At 29.4% G+C, this 19786-nt stretch overlaps 2 protein-coding genes across 2 annotated transcripts; one reads left to right on the top strand and one right to left on the bottom strand.

Moving 5' to 3' along the window:
• The first annotated feature begins 2521 nt into the window (after positions 1–2521).
• Positions 2522–7760, top strand: LOC125847801 (truncated transcription factor CAULIFLOWER A-like). Its single transcript, XM_049527500.1, has 8 exons — positions 2522–2749; positions 5835–5913; positions 6456–6520; positions 6746–6845; positions 6973–7014; positions 7098–7139; positions 7211–7302; positions 7475–7760. The coding sequence occupies exons 1-8, from the start codon at positions 2562–2564 to the stop codon at positions 7608–7610; spliced, it is 744 nt and encodes a 247-aa protein (XP_049383457.1). The 5' UTR covers positions 2522–2561; the 3' UTR covers positions 7611–7760.
• Positions 7761–8120: 360 nt separating this feature from the next.
• On the bottom strand, positions 8121–13347 carry LOC125848133 (ultraviolet-B receptor UVR8). Its single transcript, XM_049527942.1, has 9 exons — positions 13188–13347; positions 12803–13064; positions 11468–11661; positions 11334–11381; positions 10987–11059; positions 10599–10770; positions 8816–9247; positions 8546–8737; positions 8121–8373 (listed from the first exon to the last, which is right to left on the bottom strand). The coding sequence occupies exons 2-9, from the start codon at positions 13053–13055 to the stop codon at positions 8337–8339; spliced, it is 1401 nt and encodes a 466-aa protein (XP_049383899.1). The 5' UTR covers positions 13056–13064; positions 13188–13347; the 3' UTR covers positions 8121–8336.
• Positions 13348–19786: the final 6439 nt, after the last annotated feature.

The following is a 19786-nucleotide window of genomic DNA, read 5'->3' as shown; positions in this document are numbered from 1 at the left end:
ATAAGCGGATGTATCAATGTAACTACGTGTTCAATTAAATTTATCATAACTTTAAAATACAATAAGTTCAAAACTTAAAAAATTGAACCAATACAATTTAAATTCTGAATCCGTCTAATTCCAATACGAGTCTACAAGGCGGTTTAATCAAAATAAAATATTATATGACCTCTAGATCACCAAACTGTCCTCAACAATGTCAAAATCTTCAAATACGATAGTAATACCTCGCCATTCTCAAAAAGAGAAAATTTAATAGTAATAATTAATTTGCCAATAAGAAAAAAGTAGAATGGCTAAGATTGTCTTCTCATCTTAATACAACGGATACAATGTCTTCAATTAAAGTAACAGATTAATAAAGTAGGGATTTGAGATTTTGATGTATTACATAATAAACGGACTAATGTCTCTTCTGATAAAAAATTAAACACTCTTAATGCTTTTGTCCTTTTAATCTAATTTTTAATATTAATTTACCATAATTAAATAGCTCTTTTTTAGTTTTTCTTTTTTTTCATGGTCCCCTACTTAAAAGCTGTAATATAATTTGAAAGGATTTGGAAAACCAATTGTTACTGTACTATATAAGTATTCTAATAAATTGTGCCTGCTTGCATTTCATGGTCCCCTATGATTCTATATTTATTTTTGTAACGCGTGAAGTGTCTTACTAGGAAACAACTTATTCTTAAAACTCCAAGAAACATAGTACATATTTTTACTGCTCATTAAAATGAACTTATCTTGGTTACTGGAAAATAAAAGTCACCAACCATGTGATAAAACACGTGTCATGTATTTATTGGACGAATATAAATATTGAATGCGAACAAATCTTTAATTTGTGTACGTAATAAGGACCACCAAGTTAATTATAAGCATATCCATCGTCTTGTTTTTTGGCCACCTTAAACCTTAAGGTGCGTGCAGCGTGCCATTGTTCACTTTTATATATTTTGTGCTTGACTCATGATTACAAGCCAACAAATTAAAAAAATGGTTACGTACATTATTTGCCTATTGGTAATAGTATACTATAAAGGGTAAATGTTTGGATTTTCTCTTTAAGTGTTTGATTTGTATTATATTATATTATATTTTCCCAACTTATTATAGTCAGTCAAAGCTCCGCTATTTTTTTTTAATCTCAAATATACTCTTTTACTAACGATTATCGATTCAATTAGGCAGGATCGTACTCTTTTTCTAATTTCTTTTTCTTTCATTTTTTTTCAAATTCTTACTGGATTAGTGACACATGTTTTAAGTTACATTAAATGGCTAAAATTTAATTGTCCAAAGTAAATTTCTAATCATGATATTTCTTTTATTTTCTTTTTTAAATTAATCTTTTTATTGCATTATTTCTCCTATTTTATTTCACCTCTTTTCTCCCTAATTCCTCTAAGATGCAATAAAAAGATTGCTTTAAAAGAAAATAAAAGAAACTTTATGCTTAGAAAAGTATTAGGAAGAGAATTGTTTTTCCTTTATTTATGAACAAGACAATATGTTGTTAAGATTGTGGAATTTCAATAATTTTTTAAATCAAATATATAATGCATTTATTAACTATATCACCATTAGTTATTTATTTTGAACAATTAAATCTTAATCATTTAATTTCTTATGTCATGTGTTACTAATCGAAGTAGGATGTTGAGGAAAATGAAGAGAAGAGAAATAAAGAGGAGCCATGTCCAATCAAGCATGTGCTACAATGGAGCCTTGACAAACAAAAGATTTAAAATTACCCCTAATATAAGGAAGGAAAACATAATATTATAGTAAATCACAAAAAAATGTTAGTATCACAAAATGAACTTGAGGGAAAATTTAAGAAATATTTATATAAAGTAAAAAATAATCAAATTTAGAATTTAAATTAACTAAGTGAAGTATACCTTTAATTGTTTTTTAAAAAGAATATTACGTCAGATATGAAATGTAGGGAGTACTACATAGTGTGAACGTAATGAGTGTCCTAGGACCTTAGCATATAAGAAGTATATACTAAAATGACGTAAAACGCTGTCAACACAACTATACAAATAACTAGTCACTCAATAAGTGTTGCCCAACCGGGCTAATCCGTTCGATTAATTTAAATTTATATTATATAAGTAAAAAAAAAAAAACTTTTTTTAACAAAATAAAATATTTCATATCTATATCTCAAACTCAGAATATCTAATCAAAATCATCCTGAATTACTGCATTTTGTCTCCTGGCTCTTAACCACCAGATACTAGCAGTGTGTACGTTTAATCCAATCACAAATAGACAACGCAACACCCCTTAAACCACTCTTGTATCAGGTTATTATTGTGCCCTTTCACTCAATCAATCAATAATCAACAAATTGACACCCCCCACCCCCACCCCCACCCCCTACACCTTTGTTCTCATGCTTCTTTCATATAGTCCCACTAATTTTTTTTCATTAATCCAAACAAACATCTCCATCATTCACATGGTAGGGAACAACCTTAATTACTCCTCTTAGTAGTATATATATATATCAAACCAATAAGTCCGACTAATTCAAATACGCGAGGATGGGAAGAGGTAGGGTAGAGTTGAAGCGGATCGAGAACAAGATAAGTAGGCAAGTAACATTCTCAAAGAGACGATCTGGATTGTTGAAGAAAGCTAATGAGATCTCTGTATTATGTGATGCTGATGTTGCCTTGATTGTGTTTTCTACCAAAGGCAAACTTTTCCAGTATTCCTCCACTGACTCCAGGTACTCTACTAATTCGAAATCTATGATTAAACGCTTTTGAAGCCTTGAAAATTTATTTATATATGTAGCACAAAAACAAAATCATGTTTTACCCTTCATTTTTTACATTATTAGGTTAACGACGGAACAACTAGGATGCTAATTGATATATGCTATGTATATTTAATAAACTAATTATTAATCAGTTCATTGATGCCCTCATGCACTAATTTGAGTAATTGTTTGTATGTTCAGTTAAAACTTATTACTTTTTCTTTCTCATTACCTACGATTTAGATCATTTAATTTGTTCTTAGCTTGGTGAATTAATTACATTGAAACTAGATCTCCTATTTCTTCCAAAAAGTAAATCAAGAGATTATTGATGGTTTCGATCAGTACACATATTTCTAAATTCTTAGCTCCCGTTTCGCCTTAGATTTTGAAGTTAAATTTAGAACTTGAAATTTTGAGTTTTTCTTTTTTAAGGTGGGTTTTTTGGAACTTAAGTCGTGTTTGAACCTGGAAAATTTTTGAAGTTTTGTGAGCCGAAGTAAAAGTCACTCAACCAACTAGATAGTTGAAGATAAATTTTATCCAAAATCTATGACCAAACGCTAACTTCATCTTTGAAGCATTGAAATTTATTTATATCTGCTACACGAAATAAAAATGATATTTTACCCTTCAAATCCCTAAAGTTACCCTCATAAGTATATTACTTCCCTTGTGTTTCCATATATATTTTGCAGGTAGTCATGTTAGTATTTTGGTTTTTATATTGACATTATTACATTAAAATTAGATCAAATGCACAAAAAACAACAAATTAAAAGCAAAAAGCTGAAGAAATAGCATTTCATTTTTAAGCCTAGAGCCTTGTGCCTCTTTGTCAGTTCATTCAGTGATATATAGTACGAGGAGCACTCTCAATGACGTACGCGGACTCCAATGATATTAGTAACTTCTATGCATACAAAAAACATATGTCTACTACACATTAATATGATAGCGTAAACATTATTTACACTGTCAGCGTATATATTATCTTCTGGTCAATTGTTCTCTAACGTTGACAAGTTAAATCTTTTATGTAGTAGAAAGTAAATGGTTTGGTTTTCCGAAGGAATTAATTTTGATCCAAATCCTTCAGTTAATTGTTTATAGTCTATGATTTCATGTTATATTAAAATTGATTAATAATCTTCTTGAAGTTTGTAATAACAATCAATACATAACGAGTTATGTAAATTATGAGTTTAAAAGACCAACTAACTAGATTTGTTCAGACCTCTAGTATAGCTTTAACTTATTAAAGGCATATCTTACACATTGACAAATCTATATGATTATGATGAATTTTGTAGAACAAACACAATTTTGTGGCAAAATATTGTCAAACAATCTCATTCAGCTAGAAAAATATAGGCACAAGCTTGGGCATACATATCTAGGTAGGGGTGTTCACGGTTTGGATAAAAACCGATTCAAATTGAAAAATCAAACCAAACCGATTAAATGAACCCATTTTATTTAGGGTTTGGTTTGGTTTGGTTTTAGATTTTTAAAAAATCGATAGTATTTGGTTTGGTTATGGTTTTGTTCCGAAAAAAACGAAGAAATAACCAAACCAAACCGATAAATAATACACATAAATTTTATAATTATACATACATAATATACTATTTTATAAACAATTTTAAAAATCTTATATATGTATTCATCAAAATTTATTTATAATTTACTTATGAAAGTAAAAATGTCCAAGGTAAGAACATCTATCTTATTGGTTTCATGTATATGAGTGTCTATGACAATTCTTTGTGAGACTAAAAATGTCAATGTCTCTTCCTTCTAGGACAAATCTAGTGAATTTTGAAGCTTTATTCATAGTAAATTCAATGATCGAAAGTTTTGTAATGTCAGTCATTCTAACTATTTTTCGTTTTGAATGGATTATAGTCACTTTTTTCACGTTTTGAATAAATTATTTCTTTTAATTTTATGCATATAATTTAAAAACCGAATAACCGAAACTGATAACAACCAAACCGATAAATATATATTATATTAGGTTTGGTTTGGTTTTGATAATTTTAAAACCGATTAAGTTGGTTTGATTTTGATTTTGACCAATAACCGACCCAAACCAACCCGTGAACACCCTTACATCTAGGTATAGCTTTACCTGTTATAGTAAATTGTAAGCAACTTTATTTGACCATGATTTCAAGCTTTAATTAACAACCAAAACATACCTAATGTAATTCTACCGGTGGATTCTGGATAGAATAGAGCTAGTGTATGCTGACCCTAGTAGAGTATTGATTGTTTCCGAAAGACCCTCGACTCAAATAACTTGTACCAAAGTAGTGTGAAAAGGAAAATATAGAAGTAAAGAAGACATATCCAATAATAGGGAAAGAACATGAAAATAATGTGATAATAGAAGAACAAAAAACAACCAGTAGTAACAGAAATTGAAGGACAAAAATCTACGAGAAGAGTGTTAATACTATTGGTATGAAAGGAGAAAAATGCACGCTGCACCAAACTACCACCAAATCTATACCGTAGGAAAGCGCGATAATGCTTAACTACTTACTAACCTTCAACCCTTATCCACGACCTCGATATCTTCCTATCTAGGATCATATTCTCACCTCAGTAAGTTGTAGATTCGTGCATGTGTGTCTAATTAATCACCCCTCCTCCAATATTTTTTTAGTCTATCTCTACTCCTCTTTAAACCCACCATTGTCAATTTCTCACACCTCCTCACTTGGGCATTTGCATATCTCCTCGTCACAGACTCAATCATCTCAGTCTTACTTCCCTCATCTTAGCCACCATGGAGGCCACTCCCACCTTGCATATTTATCAGCTTAAATTATAGTTCAAAATAATCAGATCTATCTCTTTCAAAATAACCTGATTAAAATGCAAAAACTTCTCATTCTAAAATAACCTAGCTAGAAGCCTATTTAAGTATTACTGTATATCAATGGAATAGTTAGTAACTGTAAATGAAAAAGAAAATAAAATTTTATACTATTAGGTCATACAGTTAAGTTCAATATTCTTACTGGCTTCTTTTTCTTTTTAGTATGGAAAGTATTCTTGAAAGATATGAAAGATACTCATATGCAGAGAGACAGATGAATGCAAATGATTCTGATCCCAAGGTAAATACAAATTAATACTTTCTTTCTCTTGATTTATCCTTTGAATTTTATCATTGTTGGTAAAAAAAATAAAATGAGGTCTTATAGTGAAGTATTGAAATACTCTCTACGTTTCAATTTATATGAACCTATTTCAATTTAAGTCAATCTAAAAAATATATGGCCTTTTTTTCTGCATTTGGAAAGAACCATTTAGCAAGTCTTTATTGCCACAGAAATACGATGAAATATTTTAAATTAATCATATGTTTCAAAGTCTTAATTTCTTTCATAAATTTTGTATCTAATGTTCTCACATAAATTGAATGGAAGATACTTTTTGAAGAGAAATACTCCTAGTGTTTTAACTTAGAAATTTTTAATTTTCACCTACTTTAGTCCAAGCAAAGTTCATGTTTTGAACATATATAACATCAATCAAATACATTTTCCCCTTTAATTAGTTTCAAATCTAATATATTTTCCAAAGACTTGCTAATTAGTTTGTCTCTCATTTCTTGTCTTTGGTTATCCTTTTGATCTCATTGATGCATTTGTTGTAGGAAAATTGGAGTGTGGAGTATCCGAAGCTCATGTCAAGGATTGAACTTTTACAAAGAAATATAAGGTAATACGCATCCCCCTTCACTTGATGAAATTTATTGGTTATACACGATTGTTCAGAGTCTCGCACCAAAACAGACACTACCTTAAAACCTACCCTTTTTAAAATGGAGTTGATTGGATGTAAGAGCCTGATTTTTGGACGACATGTCAAAGTAGTGTCTGTTTTGGTGCCAAACTCCAATTGTTGATATAATATAAAATGTGTTCACATGAAAATCATGTGTAGGCATTACATGGGTCAGGATCTGGACCCTCTCAGTTTGCGTGAGCTCCAGAGTATAGAGCAACAGATTGATACTTCGTTAAAGCGAATTAGAAGCAGGAAGGTCCGTACGTATTAATTAATCATTTTTTCTGATTACTAATTAATCTCACATTTTATATATGTACCATAAATTTGTTACTCTAAGGTTATTTGATGATAGTATGTATCATCACTTAAATAATATGCAGAACCAACTGATGCACGAGTCCATTTCTGAGCTGCAGAAAAAGGTAACGATAGATATATTTATATTCTTCTTCATCTTAGCTTGTTGTATTTATGATGATTTGTTACTTGCATTATATATGAGCAGGAGAGAGCGCTCCAAGAACAAAACAACTTGATAACTAAGAAGGTATATATATCTTAAACTTGTTAGAAATTTATATACATATACATAAAAAAATAATTGTGAACTGAAAACAGTTGAAAGAAAACGAGAAGACAGTACAACCCAACTCATCAACTTTTCATGTGCCTCCATCACATTCTCACCATCTTCCTAACCTCACAATTGGGTACGTACTCTCTCTGTAAATTCTACACTATCAGATCACCTAAAAGATAATTATTACGACATATAATTGCTCACAATAAGTAATACTTTGTGTTATATATATGTTATCGCATAACATGTTAAATAACATTGATGTGTAAAAATTATTCATACATAATGTGTGTCGATCACAGGGGGACTTTTGGAGGAATGAACAGAGATGGATCGGGTCAGGTTCATCAGTATCCGGGTTCGAATAATAATAATAATAATAGCAATTCCTCCTTGATACCGCCATGGATGCTCCGCCATGTCAGCAACGAAGGGTGAAACAATATTAATTAATTGTATATGTTTTGTTCCAAACAATATTAATCAACTTTCCTGTTTGTGATGTATAATTAGCTAAGCTAATTAAACCTTTCATGCTTCATTTTTTATCCATCCCTCCTTAATTCCTATAAATTAAACAGATTTAAGTAGCGCATTATACTGAGATGACGATATATTGATTAAAGAGAAAATATTAAAGATGGCAATTTTGTCCAAGGGACAATTCGGTAACTTAAATAAAGGATGAAACGATTATGGAATAATTCTTTTTGATTTACTTTTATAACACTTATTTTCGTTGAGATTTTAGATATTACCGTACACCTCTCTTATTTTGATATTTTTAAATAACAAAACTAGTTTAAATGATAAAACTACACGTTCTTGTTGCAATAATATTAAGTAATTAATTAATTGATGTCCCAAACTATATTTTATTTGATTTTAATTCTTTTTTTGCTTTGCGTGGATAAACTATACAGTAAATAGCAATTAGGGTACAGGAAGGAAATGAAAACGGAGTTTATTCAGACAATTTTTGGTTAAATTATAAGTACATGTTTTGTATTATAGCATATACAATTCATTTCAAATTAAAATTAAACCTACCAACAATTCGATGATGCAGAAAAAGGAGAATACATGATGAAACAAAGACACTGCTATTGTACTAGATGAATTCAAGAATCAATCCCAATTGATATATTACATATTTAACACATTTCACAGACCAAACTCATCATCATTGTAGTAATGCTCCCTGCAAATGCCAACAAAATAAATTCAGTTACTGGCTATATTATAGCGCACGATGAAGGAGAAAATGAGGGGGAAGCAATGAAAGTTTATAACAAGACATGCTTTGAACATCTGAAGCACATGCATCATTTTACCAGTAACCACAAGTATAAATGCTTCAATAGAATTTCTACCTCAATCTTTCACAAAGTCGTGCTAAAGCATCAGCTCCTGTTCTTGAGGCGACATCCTCAACCACTGAAGCATTGGATGGATTCACTGTTTCTGCAAGCCTAAATTCACACAACTCCTTTAGCGAGCATGCATCAGTCAGCACTGCTGAATGTCCACCACCAGCAGCCAATTTCCGGACTGCCCCAACACACCTGAACAAAGGGTTACTTAAATAAGAAATGACTTTGTATTAAAAGATTTCCAACGTCTAGTCAAGCAATAGTTCTTACCAATCAACTGGTGATGGATACCAGGCATATGTAGACTTCTCATTAGCCGCTTGACCGTAGCAGTTATAACCCCATCCATGTATTCGTCCATCTTTAGCAGAAATAAGTGTGTGTGAATGCCCACAAGCAACAAGTTGCACACCATCTGGAACAACCAACACTGGTATATTTCGGAGTATCATCTCAGATTCATTGAGCTTGCACGAAAAGAATCCATTTAATGGCCCAACTCCCAATTGCCCAGCCTGACCTCCACCCCAAGCATAAAGAGCCCCTTTCGCAGTCACAGCACAGGTGTGAACACCACCACAGGCAACTTCTTTAATACATATGCCATCAAGGGAAACTACATGCCTAGGTAAAAGTTCCTTGTCACCTGACTGAAGGGAACAATGGCCAAGTTGTCCCACGCTCCCCATTCCCCAAGTATAGCTGTAGTTAGTCAAAATGATACAACGATAAGTCTGCCTGTATCAAAATCTTAAGTAATGGACAGGGGAAAGAAAAAGGGTATCAATCAAATGATCCGTAGAGTAGTATCTGTTGAAAAAAGCAAAAAATAACCATCACTAATTTGTACAGGACTTCAAGAGACCCAACGAAATACGTGATTAAGAAATCAAACAAAAACAATTATATCAGCTTTAGTCAACAAGCCCTGTCGGTTGTTAAGTCCTAATATAATGAGGGGTACAGCAGAAAGATGGCAGATCATCATGAAGATACATGTCGTGAAGCTTCTTATTCATTTGATGAAGGGTCAATGACTAAGGGACCAAAGTGGGAGAGGCACTATTGGCTTCTGGTTAAGAGTGTTCGGGGGAGCAGGGATGTGTTTATCACAGCACAAGAAAAGTTCAATTTATGGTAAGAAATTTGATTTTTTCCAGAAATTCATACCAGCACAAGAAAAAACTAGCAAAGAAGAGAACATAGCTTTGCTATAACATAAGCAAATGATAGTACAATATTATCAGGGGTCCTTTCTGGAAGGAAATTTATTATCTCAAAGAACTTCATGATAAAAATCCCTACTTATCGTGATTCTTCCCTTGGTGCACAGAGTTACCTAGTACTTGTTGTTGGTAGGAGGTGGCAAGTATCCCGTGGAATTAGTCTAGGTGCACGAAAGTTGGTCCGGACACCATGGTCATCAAATTAAAAAAAAGATCGAAATAACCAAAACTCAAAAGAGCTAACATGTGAACAGAAGAATTAAGTAAAGTGGATACAAGTTACCCCAAACTCAGACAACAAAATTTTAGTTAATGCATAGCAAAACTGATACCACCTCATAAGGAGAAATGAGCAAGGATGCACCACTGTTTCCCTCATACAAAGTTAAGAACAGGAATACTTAAAAATGCATCAATCATGCCAAGTCTCTACTAAAGAAACTAAAAGTAAAAGCAGAAGATTCATTTTAACTTCCTAGAGAACTGAACAACTCTATATTCCTTTTTTAGTGTGTATGGCTAAATGGGTTAGTTTCTAGGTATCTTCTTAGTAATGACTATCTAAAAAAATCCTATAATCAAATCCAGTATCCATGAGGAAATTTGCAAATGTAATATTTCAGTGGGACCAGGCAACTTCAATGATTCAAAATTAAATTAGAGAAGTTCCACAAATGGAAAAAAACAAATCCTGCAAATCAAGTAGTGTGTATCTTTATGGTTTATTTTCCTTGACATCCACGTCCACTTGTGCCATGCGGATAACCATATTCTCATGTTTAGCATCAAAACTTATCTCCATCAAGAAAGGTCCAATGAACACTTACACCTCGCCTTTCTCTGATATAGCTGCAGTATGGTACTCCCCGCATGACACTTGGGTAATCTTCACAAGTTCAGGGGCTTCATCAAGAAATTTAGCATATCCATTAATTACACGAGGGCCTTGAAGGCCTTCAGATGTAACACCTCTGCCAAGCTGACCATATTCATTATAGCCTGCTTTACCAGAGCAGTGACAAAATATTCATTAATACATGACACAATATGTTTTTAACTCTAAGGCTGTGTAACCTGATAGAGGATATACACATAAAAACTAAAATCACATGCAGGGATCCATACACATATGTGCACTGATTTCATCAAAATTACTGAGAGGATATGTTAAGCATAGAATTGTATATACAGGTGAATTAAGAAAGTGCAAATTACCCCAAGCTTGTAGTAACCCTTCTTCTGATAGCGCTACAACATGAACAGCACCACAAGAAACTTGGCGAATAACCTGAATGAATTGAAAGAGCATACAAATATCATAAAATTTGTTGCGCACTGTGAATGTCAAGTCACCGTTGTTGTATGGAAAGCAACTTCTTAACAAAAAAATGTGGGCATAGATTAGATAGAGAATTCAGGAAAAGGTAAATCTGCTATCATAACATAAATGCGACTAGATAGATGCTTAAGCCCCACTATGACCACATAGAACAGAAGTAATACATTTGCATGAGAAACACAGATATTTCCACAAAAGTACATTCTCAAGAAAAATTTGGTACCGTAGAAGGAGAAAAGGCACCCCAAAAGAGTCGTGGGTAGTTGGATCCCTGCATAGAATAACACGGGCAAACAAATTGTGACCTCAAATAAACAAGGTAGCTGTTGACTTGAAGTTTTTTTTTGTGAGACTGACCTGGTTCTGTCCCCAGACCCAAAGTCTCCGACCTGACATGCTACCATCGTTTTCACGTGGTTCTGCAATGGCAACAGTACAATGTGCTCCACATGAAACACTAATAACAAATTCAGATTGCAATTGCTTCACTTTCTTGGGGTGCTTCCTAGCATTTTCAGTTCCGTCACCCAGCTGACCAAATTCGTTAGCTCCTGTTTGAAGGTACAAAAACACATCTATAAACTATTTCATGTTGCAATGAAATAAATACAACTCTCTTACAAGAAAAATCAACTTCCCCACAAACAAAAGCAGGAACAGGCTTCTGAAATTAACTGTCAAAGATCAATTAAAATCTAGGTTTTTCCCAAAGAGGTACACTTTTCAAGTAAAACAAATTGTTCAATATCAACTTAAAATGCATAAAGTGGTGACTTCTTCTTGGCAGCATATCTCTTTGAGTAAAGGAATAAAAAACAAGTATTACACCAAGGAATTTATTTGAGTAAAAAATACACGAAACTGTAGCAAGATCAATTAAGAAAGGCAATAAATGACCAACAAAATAGTGCAATGACCTTTTTTATCAGTAAGAATAGGGCAATGGTTTTTAAAGGCACATTTTATAGCAAATGGATAACCAACCGAGACCAAACCATGTTAAGGAAAAATTAAAAGATACCACAGTTTACATGAGAATTCATCATTCATTTGGAAGAAGCCAATAGAAGATTTGCTGTCATTATCTATCCTCCCAACTTCCTAATTTCTTTCAACCCACATGTGTGACAATGTAGTCAAGTCAATAGCACCCAGAGCAAAAGATTGATATATAATGAGAGTTCGCCTTCTTGCCAGTGGTATACACAGGTAATCCGTACAAATACCACTGATAAAAAAATTCTCGCTCTCTACCTTCACAAGGGTAAGGCTACATACACACCAGCGTTCCAAGACCCCACTTGTGGGATACACTGGGTATGTTGTTGTAGAACACTCTCAGCTCTTACACTTTAGTTTGTGGGATAAAAAAAAGTTGGTTTTTACACATTGTTGGGATACACCATCTTCAGAAACTCTTCTCAACCCAATTTCGATCCAATGTCATCAGACAAATGGTAGCCTGATCAAACTAAAGACCATTGTTTTCTTTCTTCATTCCACCCAATTTATTCAGAACTACAAAGACAGTTGATGATATAATCCAAACTTGGCTAGTAAAGATCAAATCTTTGGTAAAGCTTGTAAATGATAAAGTAAAGTAACCAAAATGAGAGTCAATTCAAATTAGAAATAGAGCAAAAACATGGATACTGAAAAAATGAAGGGAAATAAAGGGCAAAATTGTCAAACCCCATGTAAAAAGCGATCCATCAGAAGCCACAGCAGCAGTATGCTCTCGACCACAAGCAATATCCAACCAACGGGAATTACCACCAGCTGGGCATCCAAATAGCTCTGGAGGAAGCTGTTTTGGGATCCTCAAACTCCTCTCTTCCTCTCTCCGACCCGTTTGCCCAGATTGATTGTAACCCCAAACATAAATCGCACTCTTGTTTGTCAGACTCACAGGCCGAGATACCCCAAGTATTTCATCAATATCCATTTAATTCAACTATCAAAGAAAAATGAACCATAAAATACAAAAGCTACGATCTTTAACTAGTGTTTTTGAACCGAAGTCCCTAACTTTGACTCTAAAAAGATGAAACAGAAATGTAAGCAGTGAGAAACTTACGATGAAATCGAGAAAAGGATATTTAATGGGAGGAATTTTATCCGGGAAATTTGAAGAATCTAAGGTAGCAGTTTGAGCTCCAAAGAAATTGGGAGTTGATAGATGGAGGGAGGGCAGGACTGCCAATTCCTGGCCGACCGTTTTGCCCCAACTGATTTTTATAGACCTTAAAATACTCTAATGTCCAAATACTTCTTAATTTAGAAAGAATCTAATTGGAATTTCTAGTTTAATAGGAGTACCTAATGATAAAATTTTGTTATTGCGATCACATAAAAATTGCTAACTCAAAATACAGTCATATATGAAAATTGAATGGAGTATTAGAGATAGAAAAGCATTTATAAGTAATATTTTTACATAATAAAAGAAAATGTCTTCTTATTAATTAGTACTAGTATACGTGCCCGCGCGTTGCGCGGTTAATTGATAAATGTAATCATAAATATTAATTTATTGACAATTTAAAATTTTAACTTATTAAAAGATAATGTTGAAAATTTATTTGAGAATGTTAACATTAATTATCTTGATGTGTTATAATAGAATATTTATGTAAATAAATCAATATATAAGCTTAGTCCATTATCTAAATTTGAAAATAATAATATTTTATCATTATTTAATTTATTTAAAATGATAGATACTATCACTCTATCCATATTATCCTATTGTTAATTAAAACAATAAAGATATAAGAAAATTTAATAGTTAGAATTAAATAAAATATTACTAAGAAAAGTCCTATCAAAATACTAAGCATACAAAAAACGTTTTAATCACTTGAATATCAAAATGTAGGCATGTTATTCACAATTTTATATTTTGTCTTTTAATTTTTTCTTCAAGTCACATATCCATTATGTGGTATTTAACAAAATTATATATATATATACGCGATAGTTTAATACAATATAATTATACAGTTGAACAATACTTTCATAAGTTAATATTCTAAAATTAATTTAGTTTTAGTTGATTTATATTTCATTTTATTTTATTTTTTCTCTTTTTTTTAGAGAAGTGTTTATTTTTCAAACCAAATGTAAAAGTTAATATTCTACATTTTTCAACGCTTATTATTTATAGAGTCAAATTTGGCTAACATATTTTTAAATTGTATATTGCAATAATCAATTAAGATTTGAGAGCATTTTTTAAAGAAGAGTATAATGTAGTTAACTATTTTCAAATTTTGAATTTTAAAAAATGGTAAAAAAATTAAAGTAATAATAAAAATTAGATTCGCAGTACTTTTTCAAAAAATTACAGTGTTTGTAGTTTTATTTTTATAATTTAAATTAATTTTAATAATATTTTAAATGTTTTGATTTTGAATGAGAAAGTAGTACGTAGTGGAGTCATATTAATGTAAAGTTTTTGTTGATTTTTTTGTGTGTATTTTTCATTTGCTTCTTAATCATTTTGAAAATGATTAAATAGATAGGAGATTAGATCTGAATAATTTTTTAAAATATTTCCTTTTCTTGATTACATTTTTCTACTTATTATAATTATTATTATTTGTCAAATTTGGCTAATATATTTTTAAATTGTATATTGCAATAAACAATTAGGATTTATAATATATTATATCAGAACATTTTAACAAAATATTTTAGCAATTTTGAGAAAAAGTCAAATGTTAATTTGTGTGATTTTTTTTAAAAAAAATGTGACGTGTAGGTAGTTATCTTTTTATATGTTTGTTAGTTTCAATTTTTTTAAATATAGAATTTACTCTCCGTATAAATTTGATGCAAAGTGCAATTCTAACTATATTGCTACTTAATGATCCGTTTTAAAGGGGATATAATTATAACATTATTTTATTTATAAGTAACTTTTGAATGGAAGAATGTTGTCCATGATGAGAAAATAATATTAAATTAGACGTGCACAAATATATATATTAGAATGGTAACTACATAAATTTACCAGATTCTTGTATTAGAATATTGACTTCAATAACAAATTTCATGTCGATTTTGTTGCTTCACACTTTGGCCTTTTGACCACTATCATAGTGCTTGTCCAAATAATCAAGGATGAAAAATGATAAAGTTATACACCATAAGATTTTTTCCCAAAAAAACAATTAAAGTTACAATAAAAATTTAATGAAAATAATTACCTAAGGTATGTCAACATCTCCATTTCTGAATCTTCTCAAGTTTTTCACCATCTTCGTCACTATTCATATTTGTTTTATACTTACAAAACGAAATAGTTATTGCAATCATCAAAAATATTAATACAAAAACAAAATAAGTTAGGAACTTCAACCTAAATTTAAATACCAAAAGAACTAATAAATCATATAAAAGGGATCATTTCAATATTTGTTTTAAAGATGAATAGAAAATGGCTAGATTATTTTAAAAAATAGCATATGAACAATACAATTATTATATTAGTAATTCATGCACTTAAAATATTAAAAGATGATGTACTTGATTCACTGACATGAAATTCTTCTGAAGTTCTCTATTTCTCTATCACCAGTTTCTTTTTCTTCCTCCTTGCATTGGAGAGGTGATCCCTTCAATCGTAAAAAATAATTGCAGCACAAACAATTCAGATAGTAATTCTTCTTTTACAATCTTAGTGAGTGCAATCATATTTTTGTTTGAATCTTATTTTTGTTTGGATGTTATTTTTTCTTAAAACATGTTTGAAATCGTATTTTGAATAGTTGATTTTAAGAAGATAGAAATGATGAAGTTAGGAGTAGTATTTATTTTTAAAGACGTGCCTTATAAGGTTTAGATGATTTTTAAGGATAAGGTTAGTTTTTTTTTTTGAAATTTAAATTTTAAATTTTAAATTTAGGTAGTTGATCATGGTTGATTTTAACCTTTTTTTAAGAACGCAAGTTTTATCCTTTTTTTTTTAATTGGCAGTTTTTTTTTTTATTTTAAATAATGCATATTATCTTGAAATATTTTTATTAGTAAGTATATACTTTACATTTATGTTATATTTAAGTTTATTGTATTTTTCATTTTTCATTTGAATACATTTACTCTAAATATTTTGATTTTGAATGAGAAAGTAGTATGTAATGGAGTCATATTAATGTGTAGTTTTTATTTTTATTTTCATTGGCTTCTTTATTATTTTTGAAAATAATTAAATAGATGTCAATCAATAAAGATAGATATTTTAATTATGATAAAAATAAGAGTCCAAAATAACATAAACTTTAGTTACATGTGCTATTTTGGCCCTTTTTAAGGACGTAAGTTTTATCTTCTTTTTTCTAATTGACAGGTTTTTTTCTTTCTATTTTAAATAATGCATATTATCTTGAAATTTTATATTAATAAGTATATACTTTACATTTAGATTATCTTTAAGTTTATTGTATTTTTTATTTTCATTTGAATTCATTTACTCTAAATATTTTGATTTTGAATGAAAAAATAGTATGTAGTGGAGTAATACTATTTTCATTGGCTTCTTTATTATTTTTTAAAATAATTAAATAGATGTCAATCAATAAATATAGGTATTTTAATTATGATAAAAATAAGAGTCAAAAATAGCATAAAAGTGTGTATTTAAATATTTTAAATAGTTATATAATATTTAATTATTTATTATTTAAAATTCTAAAAAATTGTGACGCTGACATGTGGCGTTTTTTTCTTCTCCTAGAATATATAGATAGATGTTTGTTTTCTCTGTTTCATGGTCTCATTTTGAGTCCATCTGACGTTCTTTTTCAATAAAATGGGACCAATGGTCCAAGCTTATTTTTTTAAAAAAAAAAAATACCCCATTTCAACTAATCCACCGTTTAATTTGTCTTTTTTTTTTTTTACAATAAGTTGTTTCATTTTTTTTTATGGTAACCGTTAACTTGTTATTTTATTTTAAAATGGAATTTATTATTTAAATTATCTTTAACTATTCTTTTATTATTATTAATGTTTTCTTCTTCTTCTTTTTTTTTTTTTTTAATTAATTGTTTTACCTTTTTATTTAATTTTCTGTTATGACATTTTTAAATCTAATTTATTGTCATTGCTATCATTGCCTTTAACATCCAAAATTCAAGCACTACAAAAAATAAAAATAATGCATACTTTTAACCAAAAAAATCTGAATAATATGATAATAAGGAAAAAACCAACTAACAAATTAAAAATATTATACTAATAATATGAGATTTTTAGATATTGTGACTTTCTTTATGATCGAAGATTTTATGAGTAAGAATTGAATTATCCTTAAGAATTGAATTAAAAATATTCCTACCTTTTTAAATATTTATTTTTGCTACATTTTTACGAAAAAAACTTCACTTGTCATTTTCATTTTTTTTTTAAATGGTTAGATCACATTTCTGTTTTTTTAGTTATACTTTATAAAAAATTATTTCCAAAATTAGATAATTTAATTATTTTTTAAATTAAACAAAATCATAAATGCACCCACAGAAGCCTTACTATATGAATATGTGTATGTGTATGTGTATGTGTATGTGTAGTTATTTAAAAGAGAGGAGGCTATTGTGCAAGTAAATTAAATGTTAAATAATCGTAATAATTTTTGAGTAAAGAATAATCAATTGTCAAATGATCATACTAATAATCAAAATGATCACGCTAAGGAATACTACTGTGCATATAAATTAACAAAAATGTAATTTGTGAACGAAGAATATGATAATTATGATGATATGTATTCATCATCATTCTCATATATATTGATTTTATTCTTACAAAATGAAACCCTTATTGAAATCGTTAAAAGAATATGAAAATAACATAAGTAAGGAATGCCAACCAAATTTGTTTAGTAATTGACATACATGATCCATTGATATGAAATTCTTCAGAATTCCTCCATTTATCTATCGTTGATTTCTTCTTCTTCTTTGTTGCATTGGAGAGCATAGTGGTCCTTATCCGTAAATTATAACAACATAATTTCAAATCAAACAATTAAGAAAAATGACATATATACACACAATACACTACTACACTTTTCCTCATTTTCTTTTGTGATCTCATGTGAATGTAATTTGTTTTTTGTTTGAATGTAATATTTGTTTTACAAATATTTGGATTCGTTTATGAAGAGTTAGATTTAAAAAGATGTGAATGATGTTATTAAGATTAATAATTTTCTTCAAAGATGTGGGTTAGGAAGTTGAGATTCTTTTTAGGGATAAGGTTAGTTATTATTTGAAATTTTAAATTTGAAATTAATTATTTAGATATTTTTGTGGCAAAAAATTACAAAGAAAGGAAAAAAAAAAAACTACCCCATTTCAACTAATCCACCGTTTAATTTATCTTTTTTTTACAATAAGTTTTTTTCATTTTTTGTAATGGTAACCGTTTAAATTGTTTATTTTTTAATGGAAACCGTTAAATTTTTATTTTATTAAAATGGAATTTATTATTTAAATTAACTAAAGACAATTAAGTTATTGAATTTGAATTTATTATTTAAAATAACTAAAAATAATAAAATTCAAGAATAATTGTGGTGCTGACACGTGTCGTTTTTTCCTCTCCTTTTATATATAGATAGATGGTTTGACTTGAATATGATATCTTATGTTATTCAATCTCTTTTGAAAAGAGTAGTAATATATTAATATAATTAAAATAATATACTTTTTATACTAATAGTATAGATACTAATAATTGACGGTTCATGCACCTTTACTAAAAATTAATCTAATATCTCTAATTTCAATATTTTTGCATTGCCTTATTAATTATGTCACTTCAAATCTCAATCTATGATTTGGTTGTTTTGACTTTGAATGAATAAAGAATGATATGAGTATAATTTATAAATCTACTCATTTGTTTTTTTGGTTTAAATCTACGTATTCGTTGGTTTCATATTAACCATGAAAATTAATACTCCATATGTCTCAATTTATATGACTTATTTTCCTTTTAGTCAATCCCAAAAAAAAAATGACACATTTCTATATTAAGTAACAATTTAACTATAAATTGCGTATTTTATCCTTAATGAAATGATTTATAGCCTAACAAATTTCTATCATTCATTTCGGACCATAAGTTTTAAAAGTCTTCTTTTCTTTCTTAAACTTCGTGCCGAGTCAAACTACCTCATATAAAATAGCACGAAGGGAGTAATTCTAATCGAAATTATCTTTTCTATTTAAGTCTATCTAAAGTATTTTTTTTATTTTTTATTTATAATATAAGATCTCCATATATATTATTTTCAAGTCTCATTTAAGAGATTACACTTGTTTATATTATTGCAGTATTTAGCAAATCTATACAAATTATGTATTTATACATTTAGGAAATTTTCAGAACTCTATTTGTATTTTCGCTTGCCAATACACAAACATGGTAATTTATTATGAATTTTTCTAAAATCGTATACAAATAGTTAGGGTAAACATATACAAAATTCACGATTTATACAATTAGGGACCGAATTATACAAATTAGGCGAATTATACAAAGTAGACGAATAGCAAAAAATAAGAAAATTGTAGCCACAAATCATAATTTCTTTTTAAATTATAACTATAATACCTAATATATGTTAAATATTTGTTAATATCCGTAATTTTCTATATTTAAAACAAT

This window comes from Solanum stenotomum, chromosome 12 (assembly GCF_019186545.1).
Source record: "Solanum stenotomum isolate F172 chromosome 12, ASM1918654v1, whole genome shotgun sequence".
Classification (NCBI taxonomy): domain Eukaryota; kingdom Viridiplantae; phylum Streptophyta; class Magnoliopsida; order Solanales; family Solanaceae; genus Solanum; species Solanum stenotomum.
The sequence above is the reverse complement of the archived record's forward strand: the minus strand, read 5'-3'. Positions and strand labels throughout refer to the sequence as shown.

Bases quoted from the DNA above. Each gene is read 5' to 3' on its own strand.
- LOC125847801 (XM_049527500.1), top strand. From the start codon at position 2,562: ATGGGAAGAGGTAGGGTAGAGTTGAAGCGGATCGAGAACAAGATAAGT. The intron at 5,914-6,455 runs GTAAATACAAAT...CATTTGTTGTAG, and splicing joins CAAATGATTCTGATCCCAAG to GAAAATTGGAGTGTGGAGTA. The intron at 7,303-7,474 runs GTACGTACTCTC...TGTCGATCACAG, and splicing joins CTTCCTAACCTCACAATTGG to GGGGACTTTTGGAGGAATGA.
- LOC125848133 (XM_049527942.1), bottom strand. From the start codon at position 13,055: ATGGATATTGATGAAATACTTGGGGTATCTCGGCCTGTGAGTCTGACA. The intron at 11,662-12,802 runs GTTTGACAATTT...ACCTTCAAACAG, and splicing joins TGGATCGCTTTTTACATGGG to GAGCTAACGAATTTGGTCAG. The intron at 11,382-11,467 runs GTCAGTCTCACA...TATTCTATGCAG, and splicing joins GGGTCTGGGGACAGAACCAG to GGATCCAACTACCCACGACT.